Consider the following 19,430-nt stretch of genomic DNA (forward strand, 5'->3'; position numbering starts at 1 on the left):
TGCAGGCCACACAGGCCCAGGCCCAGACATGAGCCCTTCTTATTAAAAATATTTTGAAACTTATTCTATTGGATATTTTTTCTAACAAAACCTTTTTAATTTAATAATAGAAATCAGTGAGGAAATAGAATCCTTTTGATCAAAACTGGCTTTCTGGTTCATTTTGCTACAAGGCATCCGTTACACATTTCTATGCTGTGAGGTTTTTCTTGGACAAATAAAAAATTCGGCATTTTCTATATTTCAATTAAAACCTTCACTCTTGGGCAATAGAATGTATAGCATCATATAGCCCATTTGTGAAGCTATTTTTAAAGTCATAAAAGATGCAAATGGAACCTCACTGAGAATCCCTTTTTGACCAAAGGACAGATTTTGGGCAGGGAAACAGCCATCACTGGGGCCTGGAGGAACGGCAGTCATTTGCGTGGCTAGTTCATGTGGTAGGGGCAGGAGTCTGCCTTGTTCATCTTTGCAGCTTCCATGCTGTCTTGCAATATATAAGTTTAACAAATGAACAGCTTTTCCCCCCATCCTGGGGCTCCTTGGATCCCTACGCCTCTGTGGGAAGCCTGGTGAAAAGGATCCTGGAGACGTCCCTGAAACCAAGTGGCTGGAACAGAGAGACATCATCAACTCATGTCACTGCAGAGTCATCCCTGACCTGCGGCAGAGACTGAACTGATGAACGAGAATCAGAAGTGCTGGTTTCTCCTCTCACTTTTTACTTTTAGCATCATAGTTTCTACTTAGATGCCACCTCTTTAGGTGGGGATCTTAAGGCAGTTAGAAATCTAAAATGGCTGCTTTTCCTAATAGCCCACTGCCCTGGGGAGGAAATGAAAAGCATGAATTTTTTTCATAACTTCCTCTACTTAATTTTCTGTTTTCTTCATTGAATTACATGGTTTGGGGGCAGCTAGGTGGCTCAATGGATTGAAAACCAGGCCTGGAGATAGATACAAATCTGACCTCAGATACTTCCTAGCTGTGAGACCCTGGACAAGTCATTTAACCCCCAATACCTAGCCCTTAACATTCTTCTGCCTTGGAACCAATCCACAGTATTGATTCTAAGATGGAAGGTAAAGGTTAAGAAAAAAAGAATTACATGTTTTGAGGCTTTTGAGGAGGTCTTTACTGTCTGATTTCTTCTTGGCCTAAGTTGTTGCTGTAGTATGAGATGACCTCTTCCCATCTTAGAAGCAGTAATGTATGGTAGTCACTTTTTACACGATGCTGGAGATTTCGCAGCATTTCTCCAAGGTTCCTCTTTGGCTAGTTTAGTCCATGTACTCTACTGGGTCATTGCTCAGGAGTATAATAAGTCAGGAATAAACTGATTATGACATAGAATGGAAAAATCAGTTCTTGGTAAATATAATTTAGTAGTCACACTCAGGAATAGAAAAAAAAATAGAGCAGACAGCATCATAGGCATCCATTCCAACCACGAAGCGGGCTGGGCACAGCAAGATGTTGCTACGCTGCATCGGGTAGGTCTGAATGCCTACAATAAACATGTCACTCATTCTTGGCAACTTCTAGTGCAGTTCAATTTGCTCAAGATGAAAAAGATGAACTTGCTTCTTTATATACATTTGTTCTATGTTATCCCTCTACAATGCTATAACAAAGTGGATTTGATAAGCTCTCCTCAAATTACTACGATCTGCATGACTGGAGAGAGTTAGGTCACGATCTCTTAGCCTCTTTCCCTCCTCTTGAATTTGGTGAGTTAGCCCTTTTCTAGGGCACTATGGTGTGCACCTTCTAGCACAAGCTTATTGCCTCTGAGAATATGTTTTGTAGCACTACGCTTCTCTAACATAGCATGGGATGGACAGAGCAGTAGCTTTTGCCCAGAGTAGTGGCAGACTACCATGTGGCATTTTTGGTTTAATTATACCGTATCCCCTCGTTTCTCTTTTGTTCAAATTTTTAAAAGGTACAGCACCCCCTTTCTTCCTCTGCTGTGACTGAGAGACTCCCCAGTCTGCTTGCTCAGAGTATTCCTTGCAACAAGTCCAGCAGTGTGATAACTTACTAAAAACTAGTTGCTTGGAAACCTCTCTTGGCTTATCTCTTCTTGTTGTTGGTGACTGTGGGCTTCTTTTCTCTCGTCAGTCCTTCACCTCCATAGCAGGAGCCCTGAGGCTTTTAAAGTTCTTCACTTTCCACCATACTCTGAGAAGAGCATGAAAACACCATCGTACTTTCCATAGATGAGAAGGCTGAAAAAATGTCAAGTCCTTTGCTGGTGAGGGATCCATAGCGGCTGCCACTGGGTCGTACCGACATGGGCTGTGGAAGCTGTTGGTGCCACTGGGCTGAAAATCGGTAAAAGGACACATTAGACTCAGCTGAATTCAGGTTGTTCTAGAATATGGGAAGGAGGGATGGATGTAGAAGGCAGGAAGCCTGGATTCTAGTCTCTAGCCTTCTCATGTCTGTGCCTCAGAAGATATTGTGATTCTCATACTGCACATGAGGAGGCTGAGCAGGACCTCTCTGGGCATCATTTCTCCCATCTATAAACTGGGAATAAAAATGGTTGCCCTGCCAAATACAGGATCAGATTATTTTTCTTTCTAATTCTAAGATCCATGATCATATTACAAGAAGGAAGCAACAGGCTACAGAAAAAGATAGACTTTGATGATTCAGGGGATACTGGGAGCAGGTAATAGATCTCTCTCTTTTACCTTGCCCCCCCCCCAACTTGGCCTGCCACAGTACCAATGCCATTAGTCACTCATTCTGTGGCCCCAATTAAGGAGGAGGGATGAGTAAAATCTGAGGCAAGAGGGCAATAGCTGCCACCAAAAGCCCTAGGTCAAAGAATAGCATCTCTCCCGATTGGAAGCTGCCCACAGGCAACCTGTAAAAAGAAGGAAAGATGAGACCTCTGGGGTAGAGCAGTCTGGTGTTGGAGCCAGTTTTCTTGGATAGCTCTCCGAGTAGGTCTTTACTTGTCTTGTCTTGTGTTGGGTGGACAAAAATGTTGGGTGTTGGGCTGAGCCATAAGTAGCTTCAAGTATTAAGGCAAAAAATATGCCAAAAAACCAGGTAGTGATAACTTTTGTCATGGTCACTAAGAGCCTGATTATACCTTCTGATAATTTCTGTTTTTTTCAGGAGTATCAATGTGAAGGGCTTGGGGATCCTTGTCATCATAGGTCTTAGGGTTCTGTCACCTTACGCACAAGTGGGTCTATACAAGCTTTAAGCCACTAAAACATCCCTAAGAATTACTTTATCAGATTTCTTTGGAAAATAGAGAAGAGACTTTGAAGGCTCAAGGTATGTGTTAGGGAAACATTGGTAGGGAAGAGTCAAGAAAGGTCTGCAGGATGCACTCTTGTCTCGGAATAGCAAGCTTACATAGGGCTCCATAGCTGGGTAGCCCTGGGCCAAGTACCAAGAAACTAGATTTCAAAAGGGGAGGCAGAGACAAGAAAGGGAAATAGACATGGATGGCGGGGCTGGGAGACGGAATTACAAGCAAACTTGGTTTTCTTACTAATTTTATCATATTCAAATACTCTAAATGCTAAATCTCAATGTGGTTGAAGTGTGAATCCTGAAACAGTTTGGACAGATCTAATACCAGCATGCATGCCTAAGGGGAACATCTCAAGGACTCCAGCCAAAGGACTTTCAGGATCTACGAATCACCCGGCTGTTGCATGTAATCTCTAAGCTTAAACCCACTCTTCCCTGGTCTGTATGTATTTGGTGGAAGTGTATGTCACAGGGTTTTGTTTTGTTTTTAACTTTTCCATTTTAGAATCAATAGTGTGTATTGGTTCCAAAGCAGAAGAGTAGTGAGGACTAGGCAATGGGGATTAAGTGACTTGCCCAGGGCCACCCAGCTAAGAAGTACCTGAAGCTAGATTTGCACCCAGAATCTCCCATCTCCAGATCTGGCTCTATCCATTGAGACATCTAGCTTCCCCCTCCCCACCCCCCGTCACAGATTTTGAGGGGATGTTTTAAACCAAACGATCTTAATCCAGTAGCTGAGTATATACCCTTGTCTAAAAATTATTTAAGCCTTGATGGCTAATTGATATGAACCAATCAGCAAGTGGGAAGCACACTATTTGGGGCTCTAAGCTCTAGAACTAGATAGACCTCTTCTGGCCCCTAAGGGCTACCCCTAGAACTTTAAGAGGTCAGAGTGGCCACACGCTGGGGACAAAACTCATTGATGGGAGCAGGAGTTGAGATAAAGACTCCAAGAGTCAGTATGTTCTAAACCAAATAATTAGTATCAAAGTAATATAGTCAGCATCAGTAACTTCCATTTCTATCACAAAATCTCTCCCTATTCCAGGGGTTAAAAAAGTATAAAGAAAAGGAAGCATTCTTTTTTGGCCACTGGATGGCATATAATCTAGCTGTAACCAGGCTCTCCTAGCTTAAAAACATCTTACCTTGTTTCATTCAAGAAATGGTAATTAAAGGCACATTGTGGAGCTCCCTCTTAGGGCTTTACTAAGGAATGTTTCATGGCGTTTAGCAAAATTGACTGATGTGAGCTCTATTTCAGCGCCAATAATGGGTCAGTACTTGGGAGTAATTTATGGGTCCTCACCAAGGGAGTGAATACTTCTTACTAATGAAATCCTGAGTCCTTGAAGTCCTGAAAATTGGATAATCACCTCCTCTTTGCTATTCTTAAATAGCTCTCTGGCTCCATCATTCTTGCATTCAAGCTCTCCAGGGTGCAGAAAATAGATAACAGCAAAGGGCTTTGGGTAGCTGGGTTGAAATCACTTAAAAATCTGTCTTCTGGAATGAATAACCTAATCCGACCAGTTCCTTTGTGGAAAATAAAGCCAGCTAACTGCTCCAGCAACGTTGGGATAAGGGAGTGAGGGAATGGATGCTATACATTCTTTTGGGCTGTGTGTTTTCAAACGAGCACATTAGACTCACCGTAAATATCAAGCCTTGCAGTACATGACACAATGCCAGCTTCGTTTTTGGCAGACAGCGTGTACCATCCGGCATCTGATTTCTTGGCCGGCTGGATGAGAAGGCAGACGTAACCTGTTGTATCTTGGTGCATGCTGAAAAAAAAAGTAAAGGACCTTTGAGCGGAATATACTGGCATACGTTAGGGCATAGGCTTCAGGGAGACACCTAGCACCCATCACATTTTGGTCACCAACATTCTTATACAGATGAGAGCAGGATGAGAGTCAGTATGTCCTACATAATAGATGAGGAGGGCCTTGGAGTCAGGAAGGTCAAGTTCAAGTCTTACCACTGACCTATACTAGATGTGTGACCTTGGACAAGTCATTCTCAACAACAACGCAATTCTATAAGGATTAAATGACAAAATTTTGTAGTTGGAAGAAGTTTCCACATTGGGAATTCCCCCACCCTGATACAACCACGTGATTTCCCTCTTCCTAATGTCACCAAAAATATTAGAAAAATCAGGTCTAGGTGAACCTCAATGATTCCCTTAAAGAAGTCTCAACAGGGGAAGAGTCTGGAGTAATTAAGAAGCAGACCAGGTGGGAAGGGATAGGCAGCTATCTCGGTTTCCCCTTTTCCATTTTAAACTCACAGTCCATATTTGCTTCCCCTAAGTTCCTGGGCTGAGGCAATCACAGTTCCTTGTACACAGAAGGTGCTTATTAAATATCTGCTGAATGAATGAATGACACCTAGCCATTGTGAGTTTATTACATGTTTTAGACATAGTGCGGAACATCCCTTCCCCTCTTAAGCTCCTTGAGGAGAAAGGTGGCTTCATTTTTGTTTGTAGCCACAGTGTCTAGAATAGTGTCTGGTACATAGTGGGGGGTTGCCAAATACTTATTGAATTGAGACAAGGTTAGACTTTTTCCCCCCAAAAGAACTTCTATTAAATCTGTGGAAAGAAAAGATGGAGAGAAACATAGAAACAAACTCACTTAGAGGACACAGGTTTTTTTTATCCTAACAAATGAAGCCTAGCCACAGTGTGGCTGTGCTAATGGGGTATCTTCAGCCTCTGCTTAGAAGAAAGGATAAACATTCACCTAGGCAACTTGGACTTCTGGTTGATAGGTATGTGTAATTTGTACTGGCACCATGCCATGGCTGGTAGCATGCTCAGTTTTCCTTCCAGATGTGGGAAGTATCCAGCTTGTCTCTCTGCCTCCAAAAGGCACTCTGTACATCGCTTCTGTGGCCACCCTGTCCCCATCCCCACATCTCTCCCTCTAAGGAGGGCACTTCCCCATCCAGCTCCCATTCTTCTATTCAGGCCATCCTGTGCTAACTTCCTGAAAGGTTCTGTGACTCCGGCTCCCAGAATTCTTCTTGCCCCTTCCTTACCCCTTTTTTCTCTAAGCTTTTTAGGTTTTCTGAAAGCAACTTCACTAGCTGGTGGTTGAAGGCAGTTCTGTCCTTTGGTGAGGCTTGATGTCTTCATCACTAGTACTTAGCCTGGCCAAAACCCCATTGTTGGAAACTTTATTTCTTTTGGAATTTGTCTGCATCCTGCCAGCTCCTCCTAAGGGCCTGAAGCACACTCCTTGTCTCTGTGCCAAAGCTCATTCATTTTCCTTGGCTGGCTTTGCCCACTAAAGCAGTTTCCTGACTTAAGGGGACATCCAGCTCTTAGCCCATGCAGGACTGGGGTGACAGACAGATTAAGCTTTTCCTAGCTCAGGCGACTAGCTCCACCCACTGGCTTCAAACTCCATTCACACATGGGCCATTTCAAGAGAAGAGACCTAGAATTCCGTCACTACAATTCCAAAATAGAGAAATGACACAAATAGATTCTTTTTTGCCTCATTTAACTAAGAGTCAGTAGAATCAAGAGATAAGGTTGAAAGAGACACTACTTAGCTCAGTGGATTGAGAGCCAGGGCTAGAGATGGGAGGTCCTGGGTTCAAATCTGTCCTCAAATACTTTCTAGCTGTGTGACCCCAGGCAAGTCATTTAGCCCCCATTGTCTAGCTCTTACTACTCTTGTACCTCAGAACCAATTCGCAGTACTGATTCTAAGATGAAAGGTGAGGATTTAGAAAAAAAAGAAATAAGGTTGTTGAGACCAGGAAGGACACACACATGTATGTGTGCATTTATTCAATGAAGAAATTTACCTAGTGCCTACGACACGCAGCTCATTAGCAAAAAGCATAGACAAGCCCCTGGTACTAGGACATTTGCTTCAGAGAGTTCCTCAGAAAGCTTCCAATGAGTAGAAGGGCTCAGTAGAGACTCAGAAAATTGAGTCTTTTAAAATTTCTGCATTTTATCCTGTTGCATGTCTCACAAGGTCTCTGAGGATTTTGTTACTTATTTACCACTGCAAAGAAGATAAAAGGTTTTCATAAGACTCTTTTCAGTGTGGGCTCTGTGCGAAGGTGTCTGGCACTGGTTTACAGATCGAGTCTGGTCTACCCATCATTTAGGCTCTGGGCATGACAAAAACAATTGACAAAGAGACATTTAAAAGCCAGCGTGGTCATGTTTAGAACAACTATACCGTCCCCTTGTACAAAATGAATTCTGATTTTGGGTTCTGTACACATGAAAAAAAAACGACTAAGAAGGTGTGCTATGGCTCCAAGAAGATTCATCACTCCTTGCCAAAAGATGCAACTCAGAGAAATGCAATTTCCTACTGAAAACAGATGCTGAGAAATGAAAAAGCTTTGAGAGTTGGAGCTTTTAAGACTGAAAGGGCCGCCAGTAGCTGCACAGGTTTTCCAAGTCTGTGAAAAGGAGAGAATCAAGTCTTTCTGCCATCTTCTTCTGCAGGTGGTCATGGCATAATTACACGCTGACACGGATGCTTCCCCAGTTATATTTTCCCCAAAAAGCATATTGGGAGACACAAGTCAATTGTTTGGTTATTTTTTAACTGATCAGATGCCAATGAATTTTTTAAAATAGGTACATAGGGCAGCTGGGTAGCTCAGTGGCGTGAGAGTCAGGCCTAGAGACAGGAAGTCCTGGGTTCAAACCCGGCCTCAGCCACTTCCCGGCTGTGTGACCCTGGGCAAGTCACTTGACCCCCATTGCCCACCCTTACCAATCTTCCACCTATGAGACAATACACCGAAGTACAAGGGTTTAAAAAAAATCTTAAAAAAAAATAGGTACATATTAGAGATGCCTGCTCAAACCATGTGTTTTGGTCTAACATATCTAGGAGTGGCGGCAGTGCACTTCATTTTCCAAAGATTTAGATGGCTGGGCTGTGCACTCTCTTGAAAAGGAAGGTGGTTATGTTGAAATTATGTTTTCACTTACAATTACATCCTCAAGTGTTCTTCAGGTCTTTACTAAATGTGCTTTAAATGTCATTTACATATTGTTTCTTTCCTATTTGCATGCTATGACATTAAAATTTCCAAGTTGTACCAAGCTGCTTCCGTCTATCCTAGAAATTGATGGGACAGAGAGATCTTAAAGATCTATCTATCTATTTATCTGTCTGTCTGTTTATCTATCTGTCTATTTATCTGTCTGTCTATCTATCAATCTATCTATCCATCATCTATCCTTTCATCCACCCATATTTTCATCTATCAATATCTCTATTTCTATCCATTCATCCATCACATATTTTATCTGTTATTCATCCATCCATTGACTTGTCTGTCTGTCCATCCATCTGTCCATCTATCTATCTATCTATCTATCTATCTATCTATCTATCTATCTATCTAACTAACTATCTGTCTGTCTATCTGTCTATCTATCTATCAATAGATAGTCCATGATTTCCTGGCCCAAAATTTGCTGTAGCCACATCCTGACTATTTACATGCCTTTACCTGGGTCTGTTTGGCTATTGGTCGAAAATGAACCCTGTGAGAGGTGAAATCAAGAGGTTTACTGAAACTGTGGCTTTGCATATCTGGATCCAAGTTTTCTATTCTATTCAAAGAGGGGATAGAACCAAGGTCCCTAATATTCTAAGTCTTCGTGTCCTCTGGACGTTCTCTTAGGTCGTGTCAAATAAGACGAGTGGTGAAAAGTGAGGATTTCAGGTGCTATATTTTCAGAAGTTCCCAGCTCTTAATAGAGCATGTACCATATTGAACACAACCTGCATTCTGCCCCACGTATCCCACTTAGCCTTTGGGCTCCTGAAGTAGCACCATGATGTTTGGAACAAGAGCATGAAGGATATTGTCAAACCAAGTGAATGGGATTTGTTTCAGAGAATCATTTAGAGAAATCAGTCCAAATGTATTCACTTTGGGGGCCAAACCAGCCTCGCTAGCCTCTGAGCTCATTAACAGAATGTCTCAAAGTGTCGTACCTGATTCTTTCTCTGGTGAAAGGGATGGTTTCGTTGTCTTTCTTCCAGTAGAACACAGGGGGTGGCATGCCCACCACACGGCACTCTAATCTAACAGGGTGGCCTTCAGGCACACCACTGTTCTGCAGTTTCTCTAGGAACACAGGTGCTTTCTTGATTTCTTTGGCTAAATGAGAAAAGTAGAGTTATTTTCTGACAAATGAGTACCCTGATGTTTTTGTCTTAAGGATGTAGATGTGAACGAACTTAAAGACAGGGCAGGTGCTTATTCCTCAGCTATTCTCATGGCACTTTGTATATCTCTAATAAGGAATTCTTGCATTGATGCCCATTAAAATAGTCTTTAAAAATAAAGAGAAAACTCTCATTCTTGCTTAGCTAACTGTACTTTCTGCGAGGAGGGAGAAAAGCAACACCAAGGAGTTATTATGTATTCATTGGACACATATTTGCTAATTCCCTATATTATATGGAAGAAACTGTGCGAGGGGCAGCCCTGGTTATTTCCCTCCCTGAGATTACAGTCCAGTAAGTGAGACAAAAGAGATCCTTTAATGCAAGACAGACTATTGTAGGAGAGAGCTACGAACAAAATGCTGTGGAAATTCAGAGGAGGGAGAAATTTCCAGCTGGTATGAAATGTGAAATCATAGTCATTTCTTTTATTGCTCAACACAAAATGTGGAGAAACCATATCTACTCAAAGCAAAGCAGCTTCTTTTCATTCGAACTTATTTTCTGAGGAAGTTCCTTATTTTTTAAATCACAGAATTGTTTCCTGAATGAATGTTCTTGGGAGGGCAGACACGGTCCCTGATTAGGCAGTCAACATTTTAGCCAAGTAGCTCAAGGTACACATGGGAAAGGAAGGCATGCCTGTGAAAGCAGCCTTTGAGCAAACATGATTTCCTCCTTTCTGATGGCTAATTTCTAGGAGGACATCAACTAAGAAAAAAAGAAGAGATGAACTCAAACCCCCAAACTGTTCTCTCCTCCCTGTGGGCGCATTCTCTAGAGAAATGGTTCTCAAAGTATGGTCTACAGACTTCTGGGGATCCCTCAGACCTTTTCAGGGGGTGAGTGAAGTCAAAACTATTTTCATAATGATACTAAGACATTATCTGCAGGTATGAGAATTCAACAGTCTTCTATTAAGCTAGACTTTAAAGAGATTTGCAAAAGCATAAAACAATGCCGCTTCTCACTAAATATTTTGTTTTGGAAAATATGGTTATTTTAAATAAAGATATATTATTTGTATTAACATATTATGGTTTTGTTGTTATTTTTGAATGAATTAATATTTTAGTGCGCTCGTTTTAATGTTGAATACAGTCAATATTGAGAGAACCCGCATAAACAAAAGCTCTTTGGGACCTCGATCGTTTTTAAGGGTATCCAATGTTTGAGCCCAAAGAGTTTGAGACCGGCTGACCCAGAGGAAGAAGGAAGCTACGCAGACCTGGGAGGGAGGAATTGTGAGCTTTCGTCCTGGACGAGCTAGCGACCCGAGTGCTCGTGACCAGCTTCACTGTGGCTCAGTTGGCGGGTCCCTCTGAAATGTGGGCAGGTTACAGTCCCTGCACACCCGCCTCAGGACACTGTCCTAAGGTCTCCCTTCATCCGTTCAACACGCATTTGTGTAATAGCAGCCTCGGCGAGGCTTTTGGCTCCCTTCCAGACACATTCCCCAGCAGAGAGGGGAAGAGAGCCTTTCCTGCTGGGTTTGCACAGAGCTAAGGATGGCTGAAGTTGGGCTTCAAGGCCAGAGGCCTGCCGGATTCTCCTCTCGCCTCCCATGCAAAGCATCCGTCCTGGGGAGCTCCCTAGAAATAGGAGGAATCATCGGAGCGACGAAGCTTACCTACGACCGTGAGCTCTAGACTGAACGAGTTCTTTCCTGTTTTGTTGGTGGCGATGCACGTGTAGGTCCCGGCGTCCTTTTGGGTAAGAGGGTCAATGAGCAGGGAGTGGACCCCAGTCTCTCTAATGAGCATCTTGTGGGTGCTATCGGGCAGCACCGGGTGGCCGTTGAGCAGCCACATCAGTTCGGGGGGCGGTAAGCCGCTCACCTAACGGAAAAGGAGGCGGCTGAGATGAGGACGGAGGGACCACAAGCTCACTTGTCGGGGCTCCATCTCTGCCCTCCCCCAGCACCAATGAGGGAGCACAAGCCTTTGAGGGCAGAGAAGGGCCCTGCCCAGGCCATATTCTTGGACTTGTTACAACCAGGAAGGAGAGGCAGCTGCCATTCGCTGTATTCCTCTCTTCAAACTGCAAATGAACTACTAAAGATTGGTTTAAAAATTTGTCATAAGGAGTACTAATGATTACAGGGCTCATTCGTCAGCATCATCACAGATTTACATGAGTGCTTTGAGGTTCACAAAGCGCTTTACAAATGCCTCTGATCCAGGGGTACCAACCCTAGGAGGTTAGCTGCTGTTATTCTTCTCATTGCTAGTAAGAGCCTGAAGCTGGATTTGAACTCATATACTCTTGTTCCAAGTCTCATGCTCTATCCGCTGTACCACCTGGCTTCAACCAGTTGAATTCATTATTTTTTTTTAAACTCTTATCTTCTGATTTCAGAATTTAATCTAAGTATTGGTTCTGAGGTAGAAGAGTGGTAAGGGCTAGACAATTGGAATTAAGTGACTTGCTCAGGGTCTTAGAGTTCAAAAATGTTTCAGGCCAGATTTGAACCTAGGACTTCCCATCTCTCAGCCTGGCTCTCATTCCACTTGGCCACTTAGCTACCCCATTATTCATAGATTCCTGGGATCCCTGGGGGGAAAGGGACCTCAGGGATCTAGTCCAATTTTATCATTTTGTGAAGAGAAACGGAGGCCCAGCAAAAGTGATGTAACTTACCCAGGTGAGAGTGCTGGGATTGCAACTCACATCTTCGGGGTTCTAAACTACTTCTTTTTCTTTCCTTCTTTTTTTAAATTTAGCTTAACTTAAAATATCTAAAAATTTGATACATTTTTCTTCCTCTTACTTCCTCCATTTAAAAGAACAGAAAATGAGAATCCTTATAACAAATACACATAGTCAAGCAAAACAACTTCCCTCCAATCAACCTGTCTCAGTTTGTCCCTTCTATGAATGGTGATGAACTCTCTGTCGGGAGTGGGGGGCAGCAGGTCTCATCATTAGTCCCCTAGAATTGTGTTTGGTCATTGAATTTGTCAGAGTCCTTAAGCTGTGTGTCATTACAATGTGGTTCCTGTCTAAAATATTTCCCTGATTCTCTTTGATTCAGTTAGTATTAGATCATACAAAAGTCTCCTTAGGTTTCTCTAAGAATATTCCTTTCAACCTCTCATTAATATTCCATGACATCCATGTTCCATAATTTGGCCATTTCCCAAAAGGTAGGTATCTTCATTTCCATTTTGGGACTACCACGGAAAGGGCTGCTATAAATATTTTTGCACATGTGGGTTCTGGTGAGCTTCCCCTTATCTTCTGGGATCTTAGCACTGGTGCTCTAGTCCACCATGTTGCTTTCCACTTTCTGTCTGGGAGGAAAGCACTAGCAGTTGAGGGGGGGTTCATGTGGAAGAGGGGGTCAGAGCTGCCTCTTAAAAGGAGAAAGAGGATGACAGGAGGCAAAAGGCAGGAGGGACTTGGAGCATCATGAGAGAGGAGAGGAGACCACCAGCATGGCTTAGATCACGAATGGAGAGAGAGAGATGTTATACTCAGTGGAGCTAGAAAGGTCCGATGGGGTCAGGCTGTGCAGGATTTAAAAGGTAAACAGAACAAACATAATTTTTAGCTTAGAGGTAATAGGGAACCAATGGAATTGACTGAATCACCTGGTCAGATTTGGGCTTAAAGAAAATTACTTTGATAACGGCATATAAAATAGATTGCAATGACAAGCTACCAAAGGCAGGGGGACCAGTTAGGAGTCTCTTGAAATAATCTAGGTGAGAGCCGATGAATGCCTGAACTGAGATGGTAGCTATGCCAGTGGAGAGAAGGGCGAGGGTACAAGAGATGTGAAGGGAGGAATGGCAAGATATGGGTAAAGTAATTAGAGATTTGCAGGGAGGGAGACTAAAGAATGAGGCAGCATCCAGATTTAGACTTGAGAAACTTAAAGAATGGTGATGCCTTTGATGGAAACAAGGAAATTCTGAAGAGGGGGACGTTTTAGAAGGAAAGATAATGAGATCAGGTTTAGACATCTTGAGTTTAAGATGTTTCCAAGACATCTAGTCTGAAATCTGCAATATAAATAATTGGTGAGGAGGCAACTGGGTGCCTCAGTGGATTGAGAGCCAGGTCTAGAGACGGGAGGTCCTGGGTTCAAATCTGGCCTCAGACACTTCCCAGCTGTGTGACCCTGGGCAAGTCACTTGACCCCTATTGCCTAGCCCTTACCACTCTTCTGCCTTGGAGCCAATACATAGTATTAACTCCAAGATGGAAGGTGAGGGTTTATAAAAATAATAATAAAATAAATTAATCGGTGACATAGGACTGAAGCTCAGGGGAGAGACAGGATGAAGGCGACTACTGGGAATCAAAGAGTTTGTACATTTCCAGTAGCAGATTGGGAATCAGAATCTTTGCAGTATTGAAAATTAAGTCCATGGGAATTAATGAGGTTATCAAAAGAATGATTAGAGGGGGAGAAGAAAAGAGGAACCACGAAAGAACCTTGAAAAACACCCAAAGCCAGGGGATGTGATATGGATGATGGTCCAGCAAAGGGGACTAAGAGATTGCTTGTTTAATTCTGTGGTCAAAGACACTCGCCACTCATTTAGTATAAAAATGTCTGAGAGGCATTTACTAGTTTTGATGACTTCAGAAACCCATTCTCATATAACTTGACAAGGTTGATGTAATTTTTTCCTAAGGTAGATCTGAGTTATGGATTTAGTAGAATCTTTTCACATGGTATGAGTTTTCAAAGACAAGGTTTCTAGAAATGTTTGAAGAAAAGACAGAAATGGTACCTCTCCCCTCCCTGGAAAGCAAAGATGGCCAGATCAAAGAATAGGAACGAGCATGTAGCTTACCTTACAGTCCAGTCTACAGAGCCGTCCCTCGTGAGCAACCATATCACCAGGAGCCTGAAGGAAATGAGGCCTGAAAAATCGTTCCTGTAAAGGTTCTTTCTCTCCTTCTGGGATCCGGGCTCTCCCCCTGTAACACAGCACAGGTGCTGATAACTTGATCCCAATTTGCCATTATAAACTCATAAGTTTTTCTTTTTTAAAAATCTGCATGAATAAGACATTTGTTTGTTGATATGTTGGTTGAGTTACTATGTATGTTGCCTGTGGAGTTCCCTTTGATTCCACTCTTGGATCTTAGTTATTTCATTAGCTCCATGTAGAAGTGAACCACTTTGGGTTGTGTTTGGCAAAGCCAGTGGTATGTATCCTTTGTTAGCCTTTACCATTGCCCTGTTCAGTCAAGTCTACTCCAATAGGATCCGCCCAGGAAAAAGATGAAGAGACTCCTCCCCAGAAGGTTTGCCACCAAGGAATCAAGGAATGTTCTAGGGTCCGTGGGAGTGTTCCCTCACTGATGAAATAAAGGTCCTTCAAGTAAAGAGGCATTTACTCTGGGGCTCAGAGGGAACACTTTCCTGTGCTGGATCATAAACCAGTAAGAGAAAACCTGATATGGGGTCAGGATCCCAGACAAAGTGCTAAGTGTGTCTCCATTGATGCAACAGGACGATCTTAAGAGATCTGTCACTAGATAAACCAGCCTCTGGCACCTTTTCTCTGAAGTCATTCTGGGTGAAATGCCATTGGTCTCTTAGCTCTGACTTTCAACAGTTGTCGTACTTGTTCAAAATAAATAAATCAGCCTTCAATCCAAATCTCAAAACGAGAGCCAAAAGAGAAGCCCTGTTTACCACCTGGGACAAGGCAGCTGTACTTTCCAGGCCTGGTGAGTAATAACATTTAACTCTGCCTATAAATTATAACATCATTTTTTGGTCATAAAATGGGCCACGAACTTAAAATGGAGAGGACTAACTGATAGTAACAGCTGTATTTTTTTTTTGAAAGGTATAGTTGCAGAGTAGTAAAATGTAGTATGTGAAACATCTGAAATGTGGGTCACTATTTTTGTGTCTCTGTTAAGTCATATTAATTCACTCTGTGTCAGCAACTGGAGAATGTTCTGCTATGACTTTGTGGCACCAACAGATTCTGGAGGAAGCCAGGCTCTAGACTTTTGACTTGAATCGTCTTCGTAAGAAGAAGTAAACGTCTTGCTTTTTTCAAGCTCTAAAAATACCCAGGTGGTTTGTATTAGCAAGCCATAGTGGTCCTGAAGAGTAAATTTGGGGTACTATAGTTAGCCATTAAAGTGTTCTGTTGTCTCTTGTTCTGAAGGTGAACCAGTTGAAAGGGCATTTCTTATTTACACTGAATGTTTCGAACTTCCCAGCTGTGTGATCCTGGGCAAGTCATTTAACTCCCATTGCCTAGCCCTTACCATTCTTCTGCCTTGGAACCAATACATAGTATTGATTCTAATATGGAAGGTGAGGGTTTGTTTGTTTTTTAAAGTGAAGAAGGAAAGGTAGTTGACTAGAGAGTGGATAGATAGGAGGCCCTGGATTCAAATCTGGACTCAGACACTTCCTAACTGTGTGAATCGGGGCAAATCACTTAACCCTGATTATCTAGTCCTTGCCACTCTTCTTAAAATTGAGAGCAAGATCCCAAGATAGAATGTAAGACTATTTAAAAAACAACAACATAGTTTTTATATGAAAAAAGAATTAAGAAAACCTCAAAATACTCAAAGTTAAAACAATATATTCTTTAGGATACTAGTTCAAATATATTAATTCAATATAAAAGGGTTAATGAAAAATTGATAGTGCAATAGAAGATAAGGGTTTAAAAATGGAGGGTTTGAAATATTTTTAAAGTGGGGTATATATGAGTTATAGCTTGAACATTTTGCTTACCTGTGAGAATGAGTTGAGGTAAATCGACCACGCAGGGGCAAACTCTGTACCATTAAGTGGCCAGAACAGCTGATTCTCCCCTAAGAAAGAGAGAATGAATGAGCACGCTGCCTAAAATGGGTTCCATCTTGTACTTAGTTGTCTTCTCTAACATTTAGGGCTATTTAGTTTAAATTTCATAAATTATTTTGGGGAAATGGAAATACCACAATAGGCTTAGGAGGAGCACTGAGAGCTCTTCCTAGCATAGTCTCTATTTTTATCCTTAGAAATAGGTAGAACTCAAAAACTTGGCAATTGGCATTATGCTACCACCCACGTTATCAAAGTTCAGATGTTTAGGGAGAACATGGCCAGGGTCTTGGCCTTCCCTATCCTTTGTCTATACTTTGCTTGTCTCTTTTTAACAAGGAGATTATAGCCTGAAGCAATACACAAACACACAGCTCAAATCTACAAACAACATGAGAATAATGTTTTCAAGCCTTTCTACATTTCTTCTTCTAGTAATAGCCGAGTAACTATACGATCATTTACATTGTCATGTAATTTGGTAGAATTTCGATTATTCTGGCCAAACAGTTGCTCATTTATCTTTTAAATAAAAAAAAAACAAGAATATTATTATGATCACTGTTTTGTGGAATCTTTTTAAAAAATTAATCCAAGAACTGACACATCCAAGATTTTATTCAACTTGCCTAGAGGGAATATAGTAAATAGATGATTAGAGAAGGAAAAGTAGCAGGATATCCTGGAAAAAGCATTTGGAAAAATTGGAATTAGGAGGGTCCCAAGTTTGAATTTTGCCTCTGGTGCTTATTAATCATATCACCATGGATAAGCCACTTAGCCTCTCTGAGCCTCAGTTTCCTCTTCTGTAAGATAGTGATAATAATTGCATATATGTATCGTTATATAAAATTTATATATTAAATGTATACTATATTAACTATACATAATACCTTCTATATACATTATGTATGTAGGTATATATATACATATATATATATGTACACACTACTTTCACTCTCCATGCATATAAAGTATTTGCCTCACAGTGCTTGTAAGAGTCAAATGAGATAGACACAAACACAAGGATTGAGCAACTTGCTTCTCCTTCACTGGGAGAGCAGGAGTAAAATTGGTAATGGACTGTTGCTCTTCTAATGATGTAGACCAGTGGTTCCCAAACTTTTTTGGCTTACCGCCCCCTTTCCAGAAAAAATATGACTTAGCGCCCCCTGGAAATTCTGAAACTATTTATTGAACTCAGAATAGAATGTAATACAAAAAATGTGCGGCCATCACCGCTCCTCTGGATCGCTGCAGCACCCACCAGGGGGCGGTAGCACCCACTTTGGGAATCACTGATATAGATCTTAGGCACAATTCTCATGAAGTCACGATGCTTTTCTTTCATTTTTCTAATTAGTTTTGGGTAACTAGGCAGTTTTGAAGGCATCACTCAACCTGAAATAAACTCTCTTTTAAAGAGAATCAAAGTTCCCAACTTTGATTCAGGGGCTGAAGAACTGTTCGAAAGCCTCTACCTGTGGATTGGCAGCCATGATTGTGTAGTTTCCATCGTCATCGTTAGTGGTTGAGTCAATATGCAAAGAACATGTCCCATCCTCTTCTCTCTTCATCTTGCAATGTTCATTTCTTTTAGAAATTTGTTTTCCATCCTTGAACCAATAAACCTGAAGAGAGAGATAATACAAATACACAGCCTTTGATGCCTGAGGAAAATGACAAGGTAGGTAAGGCAAAGGACTGTAAGTGGGGGGCAATGATCGTCTCCATACAATGGTCAGTCTCTTAAAATAAGTGTACAGAACATAGATTTGGTAAAAAGTCAAGCATTTAAAATATATCAGTTCTACAGTATATACATAATATGGAAGACAGAATTTCCCACCCAATGAGATTGTTGACAGTGTGGCATAAAGTACAGAGATTTGGCTCTCTTGGACCCTTAGAAAACTGTGTGACCCTGAACAAGCCATGTAATCTCTGTAAATAGCAGTGGAATGTACTATGTAAAATGGGAATACCTTACACTTCATATCTCAAATGAGATTACATGTGCAAATATTTTACAAATGGAAACTATTACATACATGTGATTTGTTATTCTTGTCATGATACGATTGCTGAATGGAATTGGGTAAAGTCACACGTTTAAGTGGATCAGTTGAGATCCCTGCAGATTTATGTTGTCTAATTTCAACTGGGCCCTCTCTGTAGGAAGGCAACCCCTCTTATTCCTCCCAGATTTATTTTCCACCTCAGCTCCCCCCCCCCACAGCTCTTCTAAATGTTCTCTGCTCTCCTTAAATTTCCCATGTCTTCCCTTACTCCACCCTCTCAGCTGACGACCTCCTCTTACCCTTGACTAAGAAAAAAGACACCATCTCATGACTCAGCACCGTTTTCCTGGGTCTACCCTGAACCCGAAAGGCTCTCTTTCCTCATCTCCCCTTTCTGCCTTCCCTCATGCTCCGCTTCCCTGAGTATTCTCCCACCCCCTTGTGACTGCCCTATCTATTGCTCTCATTTTCAGACTTTGGGAAGCATGGCTCCTTCTGAAGGATGACTGGAACCCCCTTACCTTTGGAACAGGTATTCCAACAATTTTGCAGGTGAATGTCACTGGAGAGCCTTCTGTGACGCGGAAGTGCTTGAGTCTCTTGTCAAAGATAGGGGCAATGCATTTGCCTGTAGGGATCTCATCATGTTGGATTTCATCATCGGATTCATCCACAGGGGTCCGTTCTAAACGGAACTCGATCTCATTCATTAGCCTCTGCTCAAAGCTGGAAATCTTGTACTCCTGTTAAAATAGCAAATTGATTTCAATCTGAAGATTCTTCCCTGAACATGGAGGAAACTCTCTGTCTATAATACATATATGTGCACACACACAAACATATATGTGATGCTATGTCCTCCTTGGTGGTTGTAGTGTCAGAAGAGAGAAAGGGTCATACTGGAAAGATGTTATGAAAGGAGAAAAGCAAGAGGACTTGAAAACAGATGAGATATGGTAGGCAATGGGAGAGTGAAGAGTTGATGATCTACATCAGGGGTTCCCAAACTTTTTTGGCCTACCACCCCCTTTCCAGAAAAAAATATTACTTAGCGCCCCCACCCCCCACCCCCACCCCCAC

The 19,430-nt window shown here is 41.9% G+C and overlaps 1 protein-coding gene across 1 annotated transcript in view; it reads right to left on the reverse strand.

Moving 5' to 3' along the window:
- Positions 1 to 1,115: 1,115 nt before the first annotated feature.
- MYPN (myopalladin) overlaps positions 1,116 to 19,430 on the reverse strand; it is a 91,607-nt gene continuing 73,292 nt past the window's right edge. The window contains exons 12-19 of the mRNA XM_044660316.1: positions 18,872 to 19,093; positions 17,811 to 17,960; positions 16,258 to 16,337; positions 14,336 to 14,462; positions 11,158 to 11,365; positions 9,294 to 9,459; positions 4,945 to 5,078; positions 1,116 to 2,330 (exon numbers count right to left, since the gene is read on the reverse strand). Of these exons, the coding sequence (XP_044516251.1) occupies positions 2,161 to 2,330; positions 4,945 to 5,078; positions 9,294 to 9,459; positions 11,158 to 11,365; positions 14,336 to 14,462; positions 16,258 to 16,337; positions 17,811 to 17,960; positions 18,872 to 19,093 (1,257 nt within the window). The 3' untranslated portion in view covers positions 1,116 to 2,160. The remainder of the gene's footprint in view (positions 2,331 to 4,944; positions 5,079 to 9,293; positions 9,460 to 11,157; positions 11,366 to 14,335; positions 14,463 to 16,257; positions 16,338 to 17,810; positions 17,961 to 18,871; positions 19,094 to 19,430) is intronic.

Source organism: Gracilinanus agilis, chromosome 2 (assembly GCF_016433145.1).
Source record: "Gracilinanus agilis isolate LMUSP501 chromosome 2, AgileGrace, whole genome shotgun sequence".
Taxonomy (NCBI): Eukaryota; Metazoa; Chordata; class Mammalia; order Didelphimorphia; family Didelphidae; genus Gracilinanus; species Gracilinanus agilis.